The sequence below is a fragment of the Blennius ocellaris genome, assembly GCF_963422515.1.
Source record: "Blennius ocellaris genome assembly, chromosome: 8".
Lineage (NCBI taxonomy): Eukaryota > Metazoa > Chordata > Actinopteri > Blenniiformes > Blenniidae > Blennius > Blennius ocellaris.
Window position 1 is genome coordinate 17,426,669 of NC_137657.1, and position 23,895 is coordinate 17,450,563.

The 23,895-nt window shown below is 39.2% G+C and overlaps 1 protein-coding gene across 1 annotated transcript; it reads left to right on the plus strand.

The window, feature by feature from the left end:
• Positions 1-23,781, plus strand: drd2l (dopamine receptor D2 like; the record flags this gene model as incomplete). Its single annotated transcript, XM_080500516.1, has 8 exons — positions 1-15; positions 11,538-11,945; positions 14,908-15,017; positions 16,689-16,825; positions 19,587-19,804; positions 20,478-20,561; positions 20,752-21,106; positions 23,585-23,781. The coding sequence occupies 8 exons, from the start codon at positions 1-3 to the stop codon at positions 23,779-23,781; spliced, it is 1,524 nt and encodes a 507-aa protein (XP_080356642.1).
• Positions 23,782-23,895: the final 114 nt, after the last annotated feature.

Sequence of the window (23,895 nt, forward strand, 5' to 3'; positions counted from 1 at the left end):
ATGGTGGTCGAGGAGGTGCGCCAACAGGAGTGGGCGGCCGGACGTTCAAAAGTTGTAGCACAAGCCAAACAAGGCCGATGGATGAGTTGGGAGGGTGTCGAAAAGAGGTCCAGTCCCTGGCTGTAGATGAGAAGGGGTAACACCAGCTGGGCTGCTCAAGGGAACAGTTAACCACAGGACACACTCCCAGGTCTGATCGACCTGAGGTGGGCCTGCTTCAGTCGAGGGTGCATAGTGATAAATGGTCGAAACACCCAATGATGCTGAGGTATACAACTGACGATGTGTCTTGCGGTTAAAGCCTGTATCAGCCCGTTTCAAAAAATTCCCCATGGAATCAGGACTGGTGCAATACTAGGGACTAAAGCATATAGTCCTTTCATCAAATCAGTGGAATTACACAGGCAGCAGGTATATCCCCGTGACATCAACAGTCATGAAATGTTCAAACTGATTGCCCACATAATAGCATTACCATCGAGGTGCATTTCTGGAAACATGCTAAAGGCTGCAGGAGCTTTGTGTTTTTGCATGTTTATGTTGTTTATATTAGATTTTGTAGAAAGCAGTGCTTGCACGGTTCATTTTATATATATATATATATATATATATATATATATATATATATATATATATATATATATATATATATATATATATATATTGTCTCTTTATTTTAAGATGTAATATGATACAAATCAATCTTTAGACTCTGGATTTGCTGATTTCAATCCCATTTCACTGTGATGGGTCTGTGAATATAGCCAACAACCTTCAACTGCTCAGGTCACATCATGGAGGGAATCCAGTTGTGTCACAACATCTGGATGACCTCATTTGACCGAGTGGTGCATAAGAGAGCAGCTGGAATCCTCTCCCATATGAGAGAAAGCGTATTTAATATGAACCTTTACAGGGTGAACTTGGATTATTCTTGCATTAAACCTAAATTAATGTTTTAGAGTTGTTGAGTAATTAAATGTTATTGTGCTTTGATTTTACCAGTATGGCTGATTTAAGACCAGAAGTGTTTGAATGTAGCTTCTAAATTACAGTTTGACACTGCTGATCTAACTGAGAGATGAGTTTCTAGTTTTCTGTTGTTTCTTGAATGCTTCTATCCTTGCATCTTTTTATCTCCTCTCTCTCTCTCTTTCGAAAACATCCAACTCCCACCTTGGTTTTACAGACCTTATTTTTCTCTGTTTTCTAACTGCCTTGAAGAATTTGAGAGTGATTGTTATGACTTGTAATTAGACTTTGCTGTCCTCGTAATGAATGCAAATACAAAGTAAATCAAGGTTCTAATGAGCAGCCAAAGGACTTTATTCAGTATGGCGTGGATCATTTCGCAGCTTAAAAAACATCTGGCCCATGTTTCACTTTGCTGCTGGTTGTTTAAAAAGATTGTTTCTAGGAACATTGACGAATGAGTCAATAAGACATTTTGGATCCAGCCATGTGTGCAAAAAGCAGAAATCCCATTTATTTAGTTACTTCTTAACCGTTGTGTAACTTGAATTGAGGTGGGGCGTGTGAAACGGTTTGCTGGATACAGATAATAGAGGGGGACACATCTACAAACTGGATTCTGCTGCTTTCTGCCACACTTAATCACTATTTAAAGAAAAAATGCAATGCAATGCAAATGTAAATTGTTGGTCAGCAGGAAAGAGAGTAAAGCATTTAAAAGTTTTCAGTTTGAAAATTGTATGAGCATGTTTTACTTTCTCTCAACCTTTGCTTGTTGTTCTCATCAATCCGTTTGGTAGCTTGTGAAAAAGTGAAATCACTATCACTCCTCATCACTATCTTTTCTGCTTTTTTGCTTTAAGATTTGCCGAAATATCCTTCCTTTCCCTCTGGCAGGTAAAGTTAGGAGGTTTCTTTTAGATCTTTTTGATGCAATCTGAATACCTGGCAACAAACCTGTTCTTCTATAACTTTGCAAAGTTAGTAAATATTGCTACCTTATATAACTTTCTCTTGAGTATAAAAATTAAATGCATAATTCATACCTTATAGCGTGAAATATATTTTTTAAAGATGGAGCTATGTATTGTTTGATGTTTCTGTGAAATATGTTCAGTGACGCAATAGTAATGCATTGTCCCCCTCACTTGTCTGTGTGCAGTTTGCATGTTCTGGTTGGGGGATGCTTTGTAATTAATCACTTAAATTGTAATTATTCTGATCATGTGATATTTTTCAGTGAAAAGGTGAATTGTGTTAGAATGACACACAGGACCTAAGCAACAGGCGATGATCCATATTATTTCCCATAACATATTATTTATGAATATCATACAACAACAATGTTTGTGCACTTGAAAGCTGAAACGTACACGACACAGAGTGATTTTAATAATAGTAATCTTGGGTTCGGGTGACCTGATGGACATTAAAATACCTTTTTTTTAAAAATTATTATTATTGTGGTTTTAATTTACAGTGGTGAGACTTTGATTTTTGTACATATTTTGATTTGTAGACATGCAGGTCCTCTACCATCCAACAAGCGGCGCTGCAGCCTCCTATGCACCATTACACTTCTACAGTATTGGGTGTAACCCTGCCTGCCACCCATTGTAATCTGGGATTGGCTCCAACCCATTACACGAGTTTTAAGTAGCAATAGGAGATATGATCCACTTGCCACAATGCTAAGCACTTCTGTCCTGCAGCAGCTTTAATATCTTATGAGGAAAGATGAAGCCACATTGAGTGGATGTCTAAATAATATGTATGTATTATTTATTGCACTACTTTCTTGGATTGATTGCCTGTGATCCTGTAGTCACATCTTCCGTCTTGCACTTAAAGTTACTTGTAATTTATCAGGAGCTCTGACTAAAGCATATGAAAAAAAAAATTAATCTAGGCTTCAAACATATCTCACTTGGTTCATAGGAAATATAAGGAAAAGTTCAGGTGAGGTCAGACACCAGAGTAAAGCTAAGATACAACGTGATATGACTGATCTAAAAAAAAATAAAAAAATAGGTTTAGGGATGAAATACCTGCAAAGCTGAATATATTTCTAGCAGCACCAGCTTCACTGTGTGCTCAGTAACTCTGGGACGTTGAGAATGTCTCAGCTAGATTCAGGACTCACCCTGGACAGGATGCCAGCCAATCATAGGACAAATGTATAGAGATGGACGACAACCACACCCACTCATGTAAACCAAATAGCATCTAATGCATGTTTTGTTGGACTGTGTGAGTGATAAAAAAACAACAACACGTGTACACAGCAAGAACTTTTAAAACCCCACACAGGAAGATCCCCGAGGCTAATCTGAACTTGAAGCGGAGACATTCTCACTATGAGATGAGAGTCCTCACCACCACACCCCTGTGCAGAGTGACAGTTAAAGTCAAATCTGTGAACCAAGGCTGTCGTGCATGTCCCAAAGCTTCTCTACTTTGCTTAAAGTTCTGCACAAGAAATGTTCAAAACCGCTTTTTAATCATATTTCTGTGATTTCCCTCTACTTACCAGTTAGTATGGAAATATTGGAAAGCAATGCACAGGTAACCAAGTGGAGTCACATCAAGCCTCATACCCAGTCGGCTCAGTTTCACAGCAATACTCATCCGTATTTCTCCAAAATGTCGTTTTCTTTAATGGTGCATGCAGAGGTGAACGTGGCTTTTATGGGGAATAAAAAGTAAGAAACTCAGTCAGACCAACTGCACTGATGGAAGGGGAGATCTTGGTGTAATACATTTTCCACAGTCATCGAGCGAGAGGAAGTCAAACGGACAGTAAAATCACTTTTTATGTGTTATTTTCAGTCGAGCATGTCCTTACACCCATCTCATAAAATCTGACCTGAAGAATTACGTCTGAGAAACTCAGATGGCATTTGTAGGCGTGACCTCAGGGTGCCCCGCTGCAGCTCTTATGTATGCACAAGGTGTGTACACACAGTTACACGTGTGTGCGTGCGTGTCTGGGTGATTGATGTTAACAGGGATCCCTGCACCCTGCTCTGAAAGGAAACCAATAAACTGATGTTAATAATGCGTTTCCCCTCAAAATCAATCAAATAAATGCCCCCGGTGCCACGTTTCTTCTGGAGCAAGTGCCAGACGGAGCCTAATAGGATTACCATTTTATAATTAAAACCTCAAGAAATGTGCTCTGGTATGCTGCAATGACTTGAATTGTGTGAAAATGTTTGCATGTTTAGCTTTACATTCCAAATCCTGTTGATTTTCTTCATTAAGAAATGGGAAAACCTGACTAAATAATGTACAAAAAAGCTTAAGAAAGAGCTTCATAAGTAATTATATGAATATTAGGAAGCAGATAAAAATGTTCTATTGCTCAGATAGTATATTGAGCTTATCTGCTTTAGTGAATTAAGGTGTTATCAAACTGAATATACAAGTGATTCTTTTAATGCGTTGTTAGACAGAGCACATAAGTTAAACTAACCAAGTCAGCCCCAACCATGTCTGGGGGGAAGAAAAATGTTTTCTTGGATTAATTAGTTGGTGGTTGATGTATTTTCTTTCTGGAAAAACTCAATAAAACATTTCTCACCATAATAATTGAACATTTCCATGTTGAAAACCAGTATATATGAAGCTGTTTGCATTTGAAGAGTTACACTCTTGCATGTTAAAATTTAGTTTAAAATGCACAAGCAGACATGATGTGCAATTATAATTCTGCTCACTCATAATTTTTTTTCTGTCCTTGTTTAACCTGCAGAAGGTTATGAAGAGCTGACGCGAGGGAAAGAGCAGGTGAACAAGTTTAGAGAAGCATTTCTTTAAATACTGAATGATCATGCTGCAAAATCCAAGTAAATTTTTTTCAGACAGCAATTACAAGTTCAACCCTTTGTCATGCAAGCAACTGTATTTCTTCTTGTAAATTCTGAACTGGTGATTAGATAAAGTAGCGCTGGATAGAGAGACATGAAAAGCAGCGTGACCATGATTCGTTAAAAAAGAAGACGCTTGAACAGATTCAAGATACGTGAATGATACAAATGTCATATAACTGAAAAATTCAGTTTTATCACAAAATAATCTCTCTAAATTCTCAGCACTCATTGTGCTTCATTAAGCCTCAAATGATTCGTCCTTGATAATGAATGGGAGTAAAACAAACCAAACTCTAAAGTCTGTAATTGAAAATTCCTCTTCTGCACAAAAACTGAAACTTCAACAAAACATTGGCTCAACTAAATGTTTAAGTAAATCTGTCTTCTGTTTTAATGCATCGAAGTCTCACAAAATGTCTTGCTGGGTTATGTCAAGGTAAAATTGTTAAGAATAAAATGGCACTCTCACAATTCTACTCATTTAACCAGCATTTTGTGACAAACGTCTAAAGAGTAATGTTTTGTCTACTTTTTCTGCAAACTTTATCTGAAACTCATACTTGGTGTTGCAGCTGATGTGAAGAAATGAATGGAGAACCTATTTCTAGATTTATTTTTAATGAAAAACACATGGGACGATATGAGACCTGCAAAATGTGTTATTGGTTGCTTTCGGCCTTCCCTCCAGCCAATGCCAGCTCTCTTATGGATTAAGCGGGTTAAACCCCAGAAAAGTCATCAGTCATCGTAGTCATACAAATGGCTTTTATTATGCGTTTTACTGACCCATGTTTGAAATATCCTCAAGTCTTTAATTTAACAATTGCATGTCTCTTTAATGAAGAGACTGCAGATTTGCAAGTCAATCCAACAGACATGCACAGGGATAAGAACACGAACTCCACTGACAAAACATTCAAACCTGTTGGAGTTTTGTTGCAGTGCCACTTTTTCAGCCTGTCATCCTCTTTGACAAATACATCCTTCAACAAATGCAACACATTTATTCATGAATGTCTTTTTAAAAGTTAGAAAAGGTAAAGTAGACTGGAAGCAGACCATTCTCCTCTTTGTCAATGTCTCCCTCATTTATTTGCTCAGAGGAATCACCAGAAAAGTTACATATAAAAAGTTTATATAAGTTGGAGCTGCCTCACATTACTCATACTTGTTGCTCGATCATTATATTTGTGACAATGGTTCCAGTCAAGCATATCAATATGATATTTCAATGTTTGTTGCATCTTCTGCAGACATTTATTTCTATATTTTATCACCCACTCAATTTCAAAGCCATTTTAATGTGTCGATTCTTGCGTTCATAAACTCAACTGAACATTGTTGTTTTGTACAGCTTCTGCCTGGTGACTTAAACTGCATTGTGAAAATGCTTTGTCCTCACCTGTGCTCATTTCTTTGACTCGAGCGCAGCTCAGTCCTAGTGTCAAAAAGCTCCTTCCTGGTCTGGCTCTCTTGTCTTCGGGGAATCTCACTCTTTGATGTCTTTGAACTCTGAGGAAACTGAGGTGAACTCAAGATGGGTTCAGATGAAGTCCATGCATCTGACTGATGAAAAGTGAGTTTAGTTTTGAAGGAAAATTATTTGAATCGTATTTTTGATACCACAGCAATGAATGTTGTATTTCGAGTCTTTGATGTCGAATAACAGAACAAGATAATCAAGCAGCTTGTTTTAGCAGCCATTATTATTCTAAACTTTATTTTTCTGTGGTTTTTGTCTTTAAAATTCAAAATGAATGCTTGTCTCAGTTCATTTGCTTCCGTTTGATGACCAGTGAAAAAGATTTACATCACCTGTGTTCAGACAAACTGTCCCAACATATAATCAATAAATCATTGAAATTCCTCCAGATTGACTTTGATAAATATGTTTGTTTTCTCTGATTAATAAACATGAACCTCAAAACATTACAACACTTTGAAAAAGTAAATTTTTTGACTAATTCACTTTAAACAGGGAGTCGTCCATATATTTTAGATTGAGACAGAGCAACTAAAATAATTTTACCTTAGCAGACACATTCTTTTTTATCCAAGGCCATAATTATCCCAATTATAATTAAAGTTTCTTGCAGTTAATATGTTGGAATTGCTGAAATAACTGACAAAACAATCAACTTTTTAATTATATTCTAATAGATTGAGATGCACAGGGGCTGTGGGTTTACGTTTGTCATCCTGTTTCACTCCTTTTGGAGGGTTGAAGGCAGATCAAAGTGCATTTTTCCAGCTGAAATCATCCACGTCTTTTAGTCACTGCTGCATCCCGTTGTTGCAATTGACCGAACTGTTAACCCCCCAGAAATGCAGGTCCTCACCAACTGCTACACTGAATCACATTCATATCTAACCGTGCTAATGTGCGCGCCAGAGATGATAATGTCTGGTGCGAGGTCAACAGGTAGGAGAGCAGATAGAGGAGATTATTGATTTGCTAATCTCCATCCCTCTTGGATATGTGTGGATTAGCAATGCCGATCAGGGGCTGGTGGCAGGATAGAGCAGAGTTATGGGGGCAAGAATTTCACTGAATTCAATTATGACCTTGAGAGAAACGGTAAAGTTCATACGGAGATGGTGCAAATGAGGAGCTGGTTTCAACCCGCTGTCACTGATGAATATTTTATAGAGCCTTTTCACATGCTATTATACCGGCTGTTCCAGTGTATCAGAAGAGAGCAATGGATAAGACGGGGGAAGAATGCTTCTCATATAGCATCCTCATGTCTTTCTGCAGAAACTCATTCATGTTTAGCAGTGGGACTCGTATCCAAGAAGTTGGAAGACAACGGAGCAGCATGGCGGCGTTGTGTTTGGCGCCTTATGGGTTTTCTCCCAAGTACTCTGTCTTCCTCCCATATCCAGATAGCATGTATTGCCAATCCATCACATGAATTCTCATGTTTGTTCTGCCCTGTCATGAGCTGGCAGCCAGTTGAAGATGTAATACACTCATAGCTGATATTCAGTTGGGATCTTCCAGTGATTCCAAGCGCCGTTGTCGTGTGAACAAACACTCAAAAATCAAAGATGAGCTTTTCATTTCTACTCCCAAAATTTGTGAACAGGGCCTTAGTTAGATTCTGGGCTTTTCCGTGTGGACTTTGCATGTTCTCACCATGAGTTAAATCTCTGGGTACTCCTGTTTTTTCACACTGTCCCAAAAAAGGCATAAAAAAAGAGGATGCAAAAAAACCCCAAACTACATGTTGGAAGACCGGGAGAACACTGTTTTAAAATCCAACACACCTAATTCACCCAAAAAGGAAATAGTGAATCGACACGGTCTCCTGGAGATTTACAGTTTGTCTTCATACTCTTTTGAATTCAAAGCGTCAACATGCGGCCACAACTATTTGCTTTGTTAAAATAATGATGGTCAAATGATACATTCACATATTAAAACAGGTCTTTCGTGTCAGTGAGTCTTTGTGTGTGCTTGTTTTTGCCCTGGTGGACAGTCCAGGACGTCCCCTGCTTTATCGCCAGCTGTCAGCGTCAGTTGATGTAAATGGGTCGATGAATCCCTGCAAAGCTCATAAATGCTGCATCCTCATAATCATCGCTTTGACAATAGGCCAGAAGATCCATTTTACCAATGGATTCTTGACATAAGTTTGTATTTCTACTCGCATTCCCCTACTTTCTCCCTCTGAAGTCAGCCCACATCTTTACCTTAATGTTTGTTGTCTCAGGCTCAGCGGGTGTCTGCCTGCCACGGGATCGCTTGAAGCAAAAGAAGCCGTTTCTTGTGAAAGAGACATCCATCAGGCTCAAGTTCTGGCTTTTGATTTCTAAACAAAACGAACTGTCAAAGTAAGGTATTGTCACTGTCATTCTGGAAACATTCTCCTCAGATTTGTACAAAATCAATTTCAAATGCAAGTATTTATCAGACATGCAGCTGTGGAGGCTTCAAATGTTGCTTCAAATGTTTAAAAGCCAGCGGGGGTTTTTGGCTTCAGTGAGACAACTGAGATGAAAAGGACTATTTACAAGTTGATCTGGTGAGGAAAAGGAAGCCTGAAACGTGGCGAACGTATTAAGCTGTTAAACCTAATCCATTTCCCCACACTTCATGTTTATTCCCCAACAGTATTTATTTCAGAATGTAGATGAATCCACTTCCCTCCCTCTCTACCCCCGAATATCCCAGACGAGCAGGAGTGTTGGAGAGTTTGCATGTTAAATCCCAGAATAAATGTGCTTGACTCACTTTTCAGAGTTAATTGCATCAACTATTTATGTCCTGAAGATGCTATTTAACTAAAAAAGTGCAATAAAGACAATCATAGTTTAAAAACCACAGCAATTTTCCCGAGGCACTGCCTCATTGAATATTTGTATCCTAAGGGATGATAAATTAGTGGCCCCTCAGGAGGTAAAGTTTTACTCGTTTGTTCTCAGTTATCTCCATTAACCATATATATATATATATATATATATATATATATATATATATATATATATATATATATATATATATATATATATATATAATCACTCATGACAAATTAACTGAATATTTAGTACATTTAAAAAAATCTTGGGTTTTCTGGGGCATGTTATACATTTAACAACATTTCTATTTTCATTACTGTCAGTAATTATAATAAACCTCAACTGCTATAATAAGAGTTCAACAAACTGAGGTTATTGCTATCAAACAGACTTGATTTAATACAACTACAACATCCCTTCACAGATCTTTTATTTGATATTATTGCTTCTCCTATGTATAATAACTGTATATATAATAACTTATGAGCGCTGTGTGGGTGTTGTCAGTTTATCTCAGGTGTTTCTTGTTATTCATTTATGAATTAGTTTCAAGAAGAAGTTTGTTGGAGAGTTGGATCTGAGTGCGGAAAATTCAGTTTCCCTTATGGAGTATCTGTAGTGATGTACGTGGAATTGTGACATAAATACAAAGAGTGATGTCCTCAAACTGCTCAGCTAATGTGTCACAGCAGAACTGCAATAATATAACTGAAGTACATCGATAACAACCTACAGAAATGAGAGAATCAAAAGTAATGTGAGTTACTTTTTCACAGAACTATTATAACCATTTATTTTTTTCAGTAAGTGAAGTTGGTCACTCCAAGAGAGACGAGTTGAACGTGTTATTAAAACACAACAGGATGCAAAGTGGTGTTGTACTCAACTCATTCTACCACAAACAAACAACGCATGACTATTTTAAACAAAAGATTTAAAATGAATAAATATGTGATATAAAATGGATATGTTCTATTTTATTTTAGTATTAATATTTTTTGAAATATCATGTATGCAAATATACCTTTACTGTACAATTACGTAACCTTCCAATGATTCCAGTACAATTGTCATCAGAGAACAAAGCCCATTGTCTGTTTCCCTTGTGGCCGTATAAAACCACACGGAGTGAAAAACCTGAGATGAATCATCCAAACAACTCACTGCATATAACGTCAAAATAAATGAGATGGAACAAAAGCAAAAAAAGAATGAAATGTGATCAGTAATGAGATGATAAAGGCAGTCCACTTCCAAGTACCCCTTCACTCATAAGGGAGGTGTTATAAAATATATGTTTACAGGCAATGTCAGACCGAGGAAGAGTCGATGATCCTCCCTGTATTTAAAGAGCCATAACGGGACCCATTGTCTGGTGAATCACACAAATGTTTAAATCCATATAGTCTATGTGGGAGGATCCTATTTAAACAATTTTGTCTCCCATACAGAGCTTTCCTTCAGGCCTGCAGGTGTTGCTCCCATTAACAGCACCGTGGATTTTTGTTCAACTACTTCTACCCAGAAGGTGTTTGGCCCAAATATCCATGTTTGCAATGTGTAATCTTAAAAGTTGAGGCTGAACAATTTCTCCAAAATGAGCCTGGATAAATTGTAGCTACAATTTCTATTGTTCTAAAGCAGTGGTTCCCCATCTGTAAACATTCAGTGATCACTGAGGCCCTGCTGCCATGAACTTGTCAAAATTCAATTTTGCACATGTAAAACACAAAAAAACAAATGCCCAATTAGACATGTTGTCTGATCTAGAGCAGGACTGCTAAATTATTCATGCCTGTGATTGTAGAGGGAGTCGACAGCTTTTTGGGGAGTAAATCTGTTGGAAAATACTGCTGTAAAGAAGCTTCTTCAGATTATGTGGATTATAGAATATACTGCATTAAAAAAAAAACCTCCTGTCTATTTTCACTTTAATTACTTTAACTGGCCATATTTAATCCGCTAAACTGACTTGATTTGTGCAAAATTAGTGATTACAGCAGTTGTTTCCCCCTTCAGTTAATCTCTGTTGGATCCTTGTCATTTAATATTTGTAGCACCAAAGACTCCAGAGAGAACCGGGAGAGATGTGCAGAGTGTCTTTTATCTGTGTTCCAGTGTGAAGCCATGTGACCTTGATGGTAAATGTGTGTTTGTGTAAAAAAGCAGAGTGCAATAGTGTTCGAGTCTGTGTCCTGTGTTTGGTTTCCTGCTGAAGTGTCTCGCCGAGGTGAAACACGGTTTCAGTCCTGCGCCACAATAACCTTGACTTTTTGTCTTTTTGTTGTTACAAAGAAGAAGCCGCCCTTCGCAGCTGCATTGAAAAAGCTGAATTGAAAACACGAGCCGTAATTATTTTGCTCTTCTTCCCTTTGTGCCATCATTTCTCAGCCAGGCCATGTTCACTGGAGCAAGATCATGACTCCGCTCAACAAGTCAGATGTGGCTTCCTTCTCCTCCTCATCCTCGCTCGCCTTCTCTGTCTCCTCCTTGGAGCATAACTTCTCCGTCCTTGTCACCCACGAGCCCTCCTACACCGAGTCCTTTCCCACTCCCACCTCTGTGCTGACGTCCTCCAACTGCACCAGCTTGGCATCGCCCTCGTCGCCTCCATACAACTTCTATGCGGTGCTGTTGGTGCTCCTCATCTTCTGCGTGGTGTTTGGCAATGTGTTGGTGTGCGTGGCGGTGTCACGGGAGCGTGCTCTGCAGACCACCACCAACTACCTCATCGTCTCCCTGGCTGTGTCCGACCTGCTGCTGGCCACCCTGGTTATGCCCTGGGGTGTCTACCTGGAGGTGTGTGTGTGTGTGTGTGTGTGTGTGTGTGTGTGTGTGTGTGTGTGTGTGTGTGTGTGTGTGTGTGTGTGTGTGTGTGTGTGTGTGTGTGTGTGTGTGTGTGTGTGTGTGTGTGTGTGCATATGGATGTTTTGGGAAAAAATCTTAAAGGGGGGGAAATGCAGGAAACCGCAGATTGCAGACCTGCAAAAAGTTGGCAAAAGTACACAAAGAGCCCCTCACATTATCATAACACTCAGTTACAGTAAAGGTCTTCAAAGGGCACGTCGAGCATCCATTTGTGTTGCAAAGCCACTTCAAGGATTCCCCTGAATTTAAGCTGTTAATGAGGATTTTCTGCTCCATCATCAATGTAATCTGGTCCCTTATCCGCCATGTGGCTTTTTGTTCTTTCGGTTACAGACACCACATTAAATATTCATTTTCTCTGTGATTGAGTTTTCCACCATATTTGTTTGTTTCTATAACTTTTCTATCCACCCATTTAAAATCAAAGTAACGTTTCAAAATGTTTAAACAGAATTGGGAAAACAAGCTTTTAGTTTCTCTCCCCGCTCTGCCTGGAACACCTGCCAAACAGAAACTAAAATGTCCAAACTCGTATCTTAAATCATTTCCGCTCATTATTACTCTTCAAAGAGTGAGGGTCGACAAATCTTTTTTTTTTTTTTTTTTTAAGTTTTTAAAGTTAATGAATGCACCTTAAAACTTTATTGGGCTTTATTCTAATTTGCCTTACAAAATCTGCATTTTATCTTTTAAATTCCGTCGATACTAATCTGTACTTTGTCATTTTCACTATTGTATAAAGTTTAATTTAAAAAATGTGATACTCATTGCAGCTGACTCCATGCTTTTATCCATCCTTTTTCTTCTCAACCTGAATGCCGCTTTTAAGACAATCTAACACACTATCTTTCCCCACTGAACTACCCAACCAATCACTGGACTGGTTCTGGTCACACCTCACCGTTCCCACTCAATCTATTCAGAAAGGATCTTTCACATCCCAGCCATCTCTGGTGTCCCCCAGGAGTCAGGCCTCGGTCCCATCCTCTTCCTTGCCTTGTCTACTCCCCCTTGGACATATTTTCCATAAAAATAATGTACAGTTCCTTTGCTATGCGAATGACAGCCTTTCAACCAACAAGTAGTAGTAGTCATAGTAGTATTACCATTATTAAGACATTGTTTATATTTGCATTTAAATAAAGGGAGTACGTACAAACCAAACTTGTCTTCGTCTTAGCCTGTGAGAAGTAGCTGCATACCCTCTATCACAGCACAGCCTCGGCCACCTGGCTTAAGATTGCACTCACGGAGAGATCCATCATTTTGACTTATTGCCTGCTGGAAGGGACGAAAGGTCATTGAAGACCCAAAGTCCAAATACAGCTTCTTTTTCACAGCCGTAAACAATCGTTTGTTAGGAATAACTGAAAAAGCAATTTTGGTACATCTATATGCAGCTATTAATAACTACACTTATTTTTTTTTATTTTTGGTTCTTACTTTACTAGTATATGGGTGAATGTCATCACTTTGTAAGAGTCACACTGCTAACTTTGTTGTTTAAATGAAAAAATGTACAATCACAATAATATTATAGATAGCAGAAAACTATACTTGATTCAGATCAGCCATTACAATGCAACTACAGTATGAAGGTTAAGGGAATTACACTGATCATGTCTGTAACTTTGCACCTGTCAGTGGGTGAGATTTATCAGGCTGCAAGTGAACATTTTATCCTCAAAGGTGAAAGAGTGGAAAAATGTATGGATTATAGTGATCTTGTGTACAGGCAAATTGTGGTGGCCAGACAGGATGGTCAGAGCATCTTCAAAAACTACAGCTCTTGTGGAGTATTCCTGGACGAGGAAATTAAAAGTAGTGAACAGTGATGAACTGGCTTAATAGTAGAAGTGGTCATATGGAACTGCTGCAAACATCTTCGTGCGAGGTACCACAACAAACCCTCAGATGTTTACTGGAGTCCATGAGTTGACAGGCTGGAGCTGGTTTGACAGCAGAAGTTTGACCGGCACAGTATTAGGCAGCTGGTCATATTAATATGGCTGATCAATCAAAAATCAAATAACTATATGGTATTGCCCTTTAAAATTAATCAAATGTGATTTAAATTCGGTTTATTCATGTAGATAATATGACAACTGGATTATTGGTAGCTTTAGAGCAGACATTTAGTCACGCAGTTTTTTCAAATATTCAAGAATCCTACAAAACAAGAGTAAAGTAGAATTGTTACTTTTGTCAGGTTTGGGACTGTTTGGTATTTTTCTTACTGAGATAACCGAAGTGTTTTCTCTGCATGTTGATTATTTTTCAGCTGAATAACTTTGTTGCTTCTTTCACTCAATAATCTTTGTGGCAATTTGAGTTTGAGGGATTTACTCAATCGAACAAACTAACAACCAATGCTGTCTTAATGGGGATTTGAAAAATACAAATACAGTGTGTTTTTGTATTTTTATAAAAAGTCATGAGTAGAAACAATTATTTGGAAGACTTTATTTTCTGAGTTTTTTTCATCAAGCAACATGAAGAATCAAAAACCTAATGCTCAAAAAAAGAAGGCGCTGATTCTTTAATGTTATATCAAATCTTCCCAGTTTCAGCAGATTGTTTTGGTGAAAGTTATGACACTTAATCTAAGACACAATCGGCTATCAAAGCCCGATCTTAATGAGATAGGAGTGTTCTTTGTCTATAAATCCGAAAAACAAAACGGAGAGAATCTGGAGAATCTGAAGCTGTAATTGATTTTGTAATTGCTCTCTTACTTTTTCTTCTTTTTGTTGTTATTCTTGTTTTTTTGTTTTTGTTTTATGTTTCTTCTTGCTATCCATCTAATTGTTTTTTTGTTGTTCTTCTCCTCTGTACTGTGCTTAGTATAGTAAAATTTTGCTGTGTGGCTTCAGCTTATGTTTTGTGGTTGAAGGTGGTGGGAGAGTGGCGCTTCAGTCTCATCCACTGCGACATCCTGCTCACCCTTGACGTCATGATGTGCACCGCCAGTATCCTCAACCTCTGCGCCATCAGCATCGACAGGTGGAGTTCTTATACAATACTGTCTCCACTCTCACTTTATAACACTTTATAAAAAAAAATAAATGTAAAAATGCTTCAACACAACCACTTATCTTCTTGTGTTATTATCGTTCTCGCTTATTTTCCCTGCATTCTTTTTCCAGCAAGACCTTTATCCAGGGCGAGGGACAATCAACACAGATTGCAGTAAATCAATGTGTCATTTAGTTTTCTGTGACCTAATCTTGAAGCTTGGCTTGCCAAAGAGCAGGCACATACACACAGAGGTCCTACAGAAACTTTGAAGCTCCATGTCTTATGCAGTGCTCATTGAGCAGCTTGTCAGCCGTTCCTTTGTTCTGGCCTCCTCTGTTGGTCCAGCAGGTAATGACAGATCTTCTCATTTACAATGTCCTCGGCGCCATTAGTGCCCGTTTTGTTTTGGGGTTTTTTTTCTTTTGAGGGGTAACAAGAGAATCGTGTCTGATGATTTGGTGTTGCACCTGCTGCCCCCATCATGGGTGCAGAGAGAGGTGACCAGACGCCCGGCGGGCCTGCCGTCTGCAGCTGCAGCTCTAATTCCTCTGACAAAGTGACACATTGAGGCCGGGCCAGTTCACACTCGTGTAATTTGGTGCAATAACTGAGAACAAACTCTTAATTGCGTTGTTGAAGCAAGACGATAAAAAAATGATCTCTGTTGTAGAAGGCTGTCGACGCTTAATACCGTCGCAATTTGCAATGAAACAGTGACTACCAGGTTAAAGTGATGCATTTAAGTGTTTTAATTTCAGGGAGGTTACATCTGCATCAGCTGGAGCAGGCTAAGAAATGTGGCTCCTGTTTTTATGCACCATCCTAATGGAAAGCGTTTGGAAAAGATAGCACGCACCCAAACAAAATGATTCCATTAAGAGGAGTAATTTATTGCTTTGGGTTTGTTTATACCCATAAAAAAGAGACAGATTTACACTATGTTCTTGGAAAATTTGTTAAAAAAAAAAAAAAAAGAAAGAAATCTCATAAAGTTGATTTGGAAAACAGGCTTTGCCTGCTGAGAGATGTTTCACAGTTTCTGTCATCTATCAAAAAAGACAAAAAGAACATTGTGCAAGCTTCTAATGACTTCCTTTCAATTTCAAAAAGCTTGCTGTATGACTTTATTTCAAATATATATCTATTCTCACTATAAGCCCACCTAATATTTTCCCTTTAGGCAGGAGTCCTATTCTTTTTGAAACCATGTCAAGTGTATATGTGATTCTAAGTCTTATTTCCCCCAAAATAAGGCTCTTGATGTATTTGGGGGTGTCAAATTCACTTTAGTTTAGGGGCTACATAAAGGTCTGTTTGATATCAGTTTGGCTGAACTAGTAAAATGATGGTACTAAGTGCAATGGTATGATTTATGAATTGCATTGAATTATATATATATATATATATATAGAGATTTTCTTTTACCTTCATGACGTAACTTTACTGGGCTTTGACAAACTGACAGTGGCATGTTTTTGTGTCTGTAAAATGAGCCGACACAGCTTTTGTTTTGAGAGTTGCGCAAGTGTTTACATTAGCACAAATAATTAGGTCTGAAGATGCATTGGTTAGTTTTTCTTCTCTGTATCTGTGTGAATGCAGCCACCATGAGTGAGTGTGTGAGAGGCCTGCTAATGTGTATATGTGTGGTTCCAGATACACAGCAGTGGCCATGCCGCTGCTCTACAACACCAGATACAGCTCCCGGAGGAGGGTGACGGTGATGATCGCCGTGGTGTGGTTCCTTTCTTTCGCCATCTCCTGCCCATTACTGTTCGGCCTGAACAATACAGGTAACGGCACCATCTGATACTTGCTCTCAAGTTACTCCCCACTTACCAGCTGAGGTGTTGTTCCATCCATCTAGACTCCCAACATCCCCGAAAGTGGCACACTGAAATTCAGTCATGCATCCTGAGAAAATAGGAGGCACTTGAAGGTTCGAGCTAAGGTGTGTGTGTGTGTGTGTGTGTGTGTGTGTGTGTGTGTGTGTGTGTGTGTGTGTGTGTGTGTGTGTGCGTGCGTGCGTGCGTGCGTGCGTGCGTGCGTGCGTGCGTGCGTGCGTGCGTGCGTGCGTGCGTGCGTGCGTGTGTGTCGGTAACGAACAGGCTGTGAACTCATCCCATTTAAAGAAACACATTATGAATGAAGGCTCTGCAGTTTAAACTCCTGCAGAGCAGTTTGCAGCTGCTCCACGGTAGAAAGTTGAATTCTTCCTTCACAAGTCATAGCATCAAATATTTAGCACTGAAATAATTGGTTTAACCTCAAATGTCCACGTCTGAATGTGCGGAACCGAGGTTAGTGCTCCCTTGCAAATTTCCTATTTGAAGAAAATTACTTTCATTTAAAAAAAAGAAAAACATACATTTACCTTTATTAAATTGAAGTTACTAATAAAACATGATAGTGGTAAAAGAAAAAATACTATCAAGGAATATTTTCAAAACAGAAAAATCCCCCTCACTCCAGAGCAAACCTTTTGTACACTGGAAGAATTATAAACTAATATTAATGAAAATGTAAAACAACTCATCCAAGATTAGGCAAACACATAACCTTACATTCAGAATTTAATTTATATTCATTAATGTTTTTACCTCCAGGATACCCATGTCTCTAATACTCAACATCACAAAGTTTCAAACAATAAAACATAAAGTTTATCTGTCGGAGATTCTCAGGTAATGTTTGTTTTTTTGTTTTTTAAACAGGGAGCCTCAACAGCAACAACTTTCCAAAATATGAGTTCTTTTATGCAGACAAATACAGGAAGCAATTACTGTAATATTTAATTCAAAGAAGAAAACAGACTATTCACTGAATCTTATGATAGCATCAAAATATATACATACATTCTCTAATGTCTTCATATATAATTTTTTTTTCTTGTCCCGGGGATACATCACGGATCCTTGAACCCATACTTACTATGTCACTGTCACATCCATAATAACAGTCTTCACTTCCTGTATTCACCATAATTACCACCTATCAAAAGTTGTGACTTCCAGAACTTCCCAGAAAAAGAATCTTTATCTTCAGCTGAAATATCAAACTGCCCATTCAAGCATCTTCAATGGAAAGGTTTGCTCCACTGTTTACCAGGTGTTTTGAATAAAATCTTGCTTATTGGACTTGTTTTGATTTGAACACGTCTTAATCGATCGCACATTCACACTTGTGATCAGAAAGCCACAACCTCTGAGCCTGGTTCTGCAAAGGTTTCTTCCTTTTTAGAGGGACATATAAAGTCATGGCCCGCTGTAAATAGATTAGGTTTTTTTTTTTTTTCTTTTTGACTTTATTGATTTTTATGCTTCATCGTCCACTGAGATGTAATTTAGAAAACGAATAAATCAGCTCAGTAGCAGAGAATCATGCAGACTTTCTGAGGAAATGCAGACTCTGCAGTAGCCGTGTCCATCTGTCTCTGGGTCTTATTATCAATGTTTGATGAATTCAAATCACACACACACAGTCAATATGATGCAGTTTTTTCATTGAATTATTCATAAGCAACAAACTTGCAGAGGATTCACTAACTTTTTCTTGTGCGCTCCCATTCAAGAGAGTTTCATGATTCTGGGCAAAGATGTGAACTCGCATGAGACAATTTGGTCAGTGTCTCTAAGAAGCAGCAGAACTAAAGGTGCTCAGGAGTCAATCTCTGCCTTCATGGAGGCGGCTGTGATTGAAAGTCTAAATCGGGCTTTGACCTCACAGGAAACTTTCGAAAAAGTTGAAAAACAGAAAGTGATATGGGACTTGACTCCAAACACAACAATCTGGTGATAAAGTAGTCAAGTTGTGGCACCACTTTCCTGAATGATAAGTTCTTAATACATTTCGACATTCAGTTCAAATTACCAGTTTATGCTTCAGTGATTAAGTTGGAGCATTTCTGCATTTCAAATAAACATGATTCATTGAGGAATGTTTATCTCGAGAAAGTACCAGCAAAACAGTTTGTTTGGTTGGGACTTGTTTTCTTCAGCTGCCAAATGAACATTTCGCACTTTGAGTGTTGCAAAACAGTTGGTTTTTTTTCGTGATGAAAAATTAATGAAGGAATGAAGAAAAGTCATAAGAGGTTGAACAATTCTCCTGACGTTAGTAATGGAAACAATCCAAAAACAGACAACCTGCCCTTTTCAGCTCTATTGACAGTTAATACTTAATGTGCTGAAGCTTGTTTGAGGACTGCATGGTGGTGTCGTGGATGGCATTCATCTCATAGAGGGAATAGCCCTGGTTTGAGCCTGTATGGAACTTGAGGGCATTAAAAGGATAATGCATTTCTCTGCCAAAGAAAACCCTGAGAATGAAAAAAAAATTTAAAAAAATTTAAGCTGAGTTTTATATTCAACATTGGTTGACATGGTTTAACACATGCTTAAGTCCATGAAGGTGAAGTTAATAACGTCATTAATGTTTGTTTTCTTTTGTTATTAAACCTAGGTTTATGATCTTGTTTTTACTGTAATTAAACTGGCATATGGATGATGCGTAATCAATGAAATATGACCTTCTGTCTGCTTTTCTCCTCGTCAGCCAACCGTGAGGGCACAACGTGCAGCTTTGCAGACCCAGCCTTTGTGGTGTACTCATCTGTGGCCTCCTTCTACGTTCCCTTCATCGTAACCTTGTTGGTGTACGCGCAGATCTGCGTGGTGCTACGCAAAAGAGGCAGACGCACGGCTCCGCCACGCCACCACGGTCTGCTCGCACAGAGCGTGGCCGAGGCGGGAGAATCTCACCGACACCGGAAGGTAGTGTCTTTTACTGGGACGCCGACAGGAATTCCATTATTGGCAAATGTTCATAACGTCTGTTGATGCAATCAATTCTGATGTTGAAAAAGAAAATGTGTCAACCCTTAGTTTGCATGATAATTCTGATGCTTGGTGGAGCTCTTTCTTTATGTCCTCTGACATGCACTGTGGCATTGACTAGAAATCTGCTGGATTAAAAAGATGAGATGGACTTTGTGTCTTAAAAGAACAGAAATATCAATTAAAAGTTTTGTAAATGGCTTTTAGGTTTTTTTTTGCATTGTCTTTGTGTCATCAAGTTTTTGTACACGTTGCGGTTGATTGCAACGTATTAAAAAGTATAAGAAAAGTACTATCATCACCGAGAGATTCTTGTAGAGCCGTCAGTCATCAAAACAAGGCCGCTGTTAAATAAGCCAATTATATAAGCCTTTATAATGACTTTTACAGCATGTACACATCCATCCAAGTTGAACTCCTAAGTTCACAATGTTCCCCGGCAAGAAGGAAAACCACTACACAACTCTACCAAGATTTCAGTGTCCATTCTGTCTTTATTTTATCACAATTCAGTCTGCATTGCATGTGTTGTGTTGTTATTATCCAGTCTTGATTGATTGTGGACTTTTCTGCAAGGGTTTTCTGTTCATGGAGCTCTGTTTCATTCCAGAACAAGTGTACACAACCTGAAGACGTAAAACTGTGCACGCTGATCCTGAGACCTGCCACTGCAGCCCCACAGCGCAAAAAAGTGGTGAGCACTTGTCATGAATTACCTCTATTTATGACGCCCTTTGTTTCTCAACCCAGAGTGATGCTCTTTACGTGCTGTTACACCTCTGTTCCCCTCTTCACCTTGTGTCATCTTCACTTGCACCTCCACCTTCGGTCACTCCTCAACGCTTGCCTCCCTCATCACCTCCCTTCCTCCCTCTGTGTGTCAGACCCTGGTGAAGGAAGCCGTGGTTCACCCCCTGGAAGTGGAGCCGGGTCAGTTCCTGCCGCAGACTGAGCAGAGCCTGGATCCCACCCCGGCTCCCCAGACCTCCTCCCACTTGGGCCGGGCCCAGATCTCACTGTCCATCTCAGTCGGCCCTGCCCCCATTCTGCCCTCGACCGTGACCCGATCGGCACTGACGCCTCGGCCGCCCACACTTGAGGACGGCATGAGGGGCCGCGAGGGATGGAGAGAGCGCAGCAGTGGAAGAGAGAAATGGGGCATCACCAAGGAGAAAGTGAGAGGGAGGCTGTCACAACAGAAGGAGAGGAAGGCGACGCAGATGCTGGCCATTGTTCTCGGTGAGTCGAGGCATGTTCAGACCCGAGAGGCGACCGTATGTGCGCGTGCATTAATCACGTGGACAAAACTGTTCAACCATCTACATTTTAAAAATCTAAATATCATCTATTAAAATAGATGAGAACATCAAACGGTCAGTTTGGCAAAAAATTCTGGTGATGTGTTTGATGAGAAAATGTTTTTCTACATTCATGACTGTCCACTAAAAATGAAGCTTCAGTCAGATGGAAACAAAGACCGGAAACGTTTAACCTTTCAAAATACCCACAGCATCTCTAAAGCTCAGGAATTATCTTGGGATTTATGGACAGACAAGAGATCAATATCATCCTCTCATTGCAGCTTTAAGCATGACAGTACCTATCTGGAAACAGTTTACTTTAAAAGCCTCTAAACTCTCATAAAGCAGACTTGCTTAATGTTTTGGTCCTTGTCTAATGCACGTCACTAAAATGATTTGCAAACACAAAATAAAAAATACTGCATTTATTGTGGAGACGGGTAATTATCGCAAAAACTTTAGTATTGTGTCTGGTGTTTAGTTTTGCGGAGTTTGTTTGCCTCCATATTTTTATATTGGCACCTTGTTTCCAGTGTCCTCTACTCCTTGTGTTCTTGTTGATCCCTTTGTTTGTCCTGTTTATTTTATATACTTGTCTTGGGAGGTTTCTAAGATTTCCACTTTTTCCATTAATTTTCTGTCTTATGTCCTTCCGTCCTGACACATGCATACCATTTTCCTCTCATTCCACATTGTGAACCTCCTTCGTGTTGTTCAGCCTCATCCCTGTTTTCTCCCGATGTGTCTACTTTCCCTTTGCCTGCATGTCTGTCTCAAGCCCACAGAGTTTTCAAGATTTCAAGAGACTGTCTAGGTTGAGGTTGGCAATTCTCTCTTGTGACTTACAGCACCTTATAAAAAAAAAAAAAAGCTTTTCAACAGTAGTTGTTACAAATGTCTAAATAGTTTCTGCACATGAGAAAAATTTACTTTTGTCAGTGGGGACTGGTTTTCACCCAGCAGCTTCTGCACTTCTTTTATGAACTCTGTTTGAAGTTTGATAACAAAAACCATCGGCTGACCAAATGGAGACCTTGAATTTATACAGTGAAGTGTTTTCAAATGTATCGTGACCGGCCAATCAGACGTTTCGGCATTCGGCAGACGTTGCTCATGCACAGGAATTCCAAACCACCTTTTCCAAGGAATGTGTGCAACATTCTTTAAGCATTCATGCAATATACACAAAGCACCAATTGAATGAAACAGCTCAGTATGATTGTGTAGAGATAATCAGTTGCCCATTTTTCCAGTTTGTCTTTATCTTTGACTTAGACCCCACCTGCTTTTTTATGAGTTCCTTGCTTTGTTTGTGCTCTGGTGTATTTTCAATCTTAGTTTAATCACCTTGTTTTGTCATCTAATAACTATCACTTTGTGGTTGGTAATTTACCTTTGCCTGCATCCGTGTCCTGCTAACCTACAACCTTGATAAATCATCTTTAACTCCTGTTATGGAAAATTATTATATGCCACTGAAGGATCCTGCTTTTTCTCAGGATCCTGCTCAAATGTTTCTTATATTTGTGCTGTCCTTGAATAAACTTTATATACGGGTTCAGCGGCCATGTTTCCCAGACTGTGAGCTGTGCTTTTCACAAAGAAATGCATCAATTTTAAGCTGCTGTACCCAGCTCTGTTCATGTTGAAGAATATATGACAGAATCTTGGTGAAAATGTATTTAAAATCCTCTCTGAGGCAGCTATGCTCCAACATGTTTTGAATGTTGACATCAAAAGCAGTCATTTTTTTGTGTTGCATGGATAATTCATAGTATCTTCCTCCACTGTGTTGTTTTCCTTGCCAAACTCATCTCCTGTGTGACTCGGTGGAGGTAACACTAACTCCGATTGATGGGACTCTCTGTCTCTTTATTGTTTCAGCAGTTTTATGCTGCTTTGCTGATGTTGTACTTGGGATATTTCATTTATTACATTGGCTGCCTTGTGCTGTGGTGCAAAAATACTAACACACACACACGCACGCGTGCGCACACACGTACGTACTGTATTGGTCTGAATGGAACACAGCGCTCGATATAAGACATTAGGACATCTACGCCTTTTGCAAAGCTAATATTTGAGAAAAAGGTGAAGAATTTAGTCATTTTAACCACATGGAATTAAACACTTGTTAACATTTGTATATAAAGTATAAGCAAGCCCACACAGAAACGCTTATTGGTGTGTACGTGGGAGTAAAAGTGTAATTTCACTTTGAACTCGCCTGACGTCTGACCAGCTCAGTGTCCACAGATCGCACTCAGCTTGTTCCTCATTTATGCAATATCATGCATAATATTAGACAATCCCAATTATTCCAGACCTGTGCCCGGAAAAAACTCTCTTATATTCAGACCAATAAGTTATATGCACAGACACATGCTTATATCGATGTCCTCTCCCTGTTTCGAAGGAGTGTTCATCATCTGCTGGCTGCCTTTCTTCCTGACCCATGTGCTGAAGGCTCACTGCAGGAGCTGCTGCATCTCGCCCTCGCTGTACAGCGCCGTTACCTGGCTGGGATACCTCAACAGCGCCGTCAACCCCGTCATCTACACCACTTTCAACATCGAGTTCCGCAAAGCCTTCATCAAGATCCTGCACTGCTAAGTTGCAGATGTGAGAAGCATCGGCTGACACAGGAAGAACAAACAAAACAAGAAAAAAAAAAAGCCTGTCTTTGGTTTGAGATCTCAGGTGAGGAAAACGCAGAGGTCAAAGTGA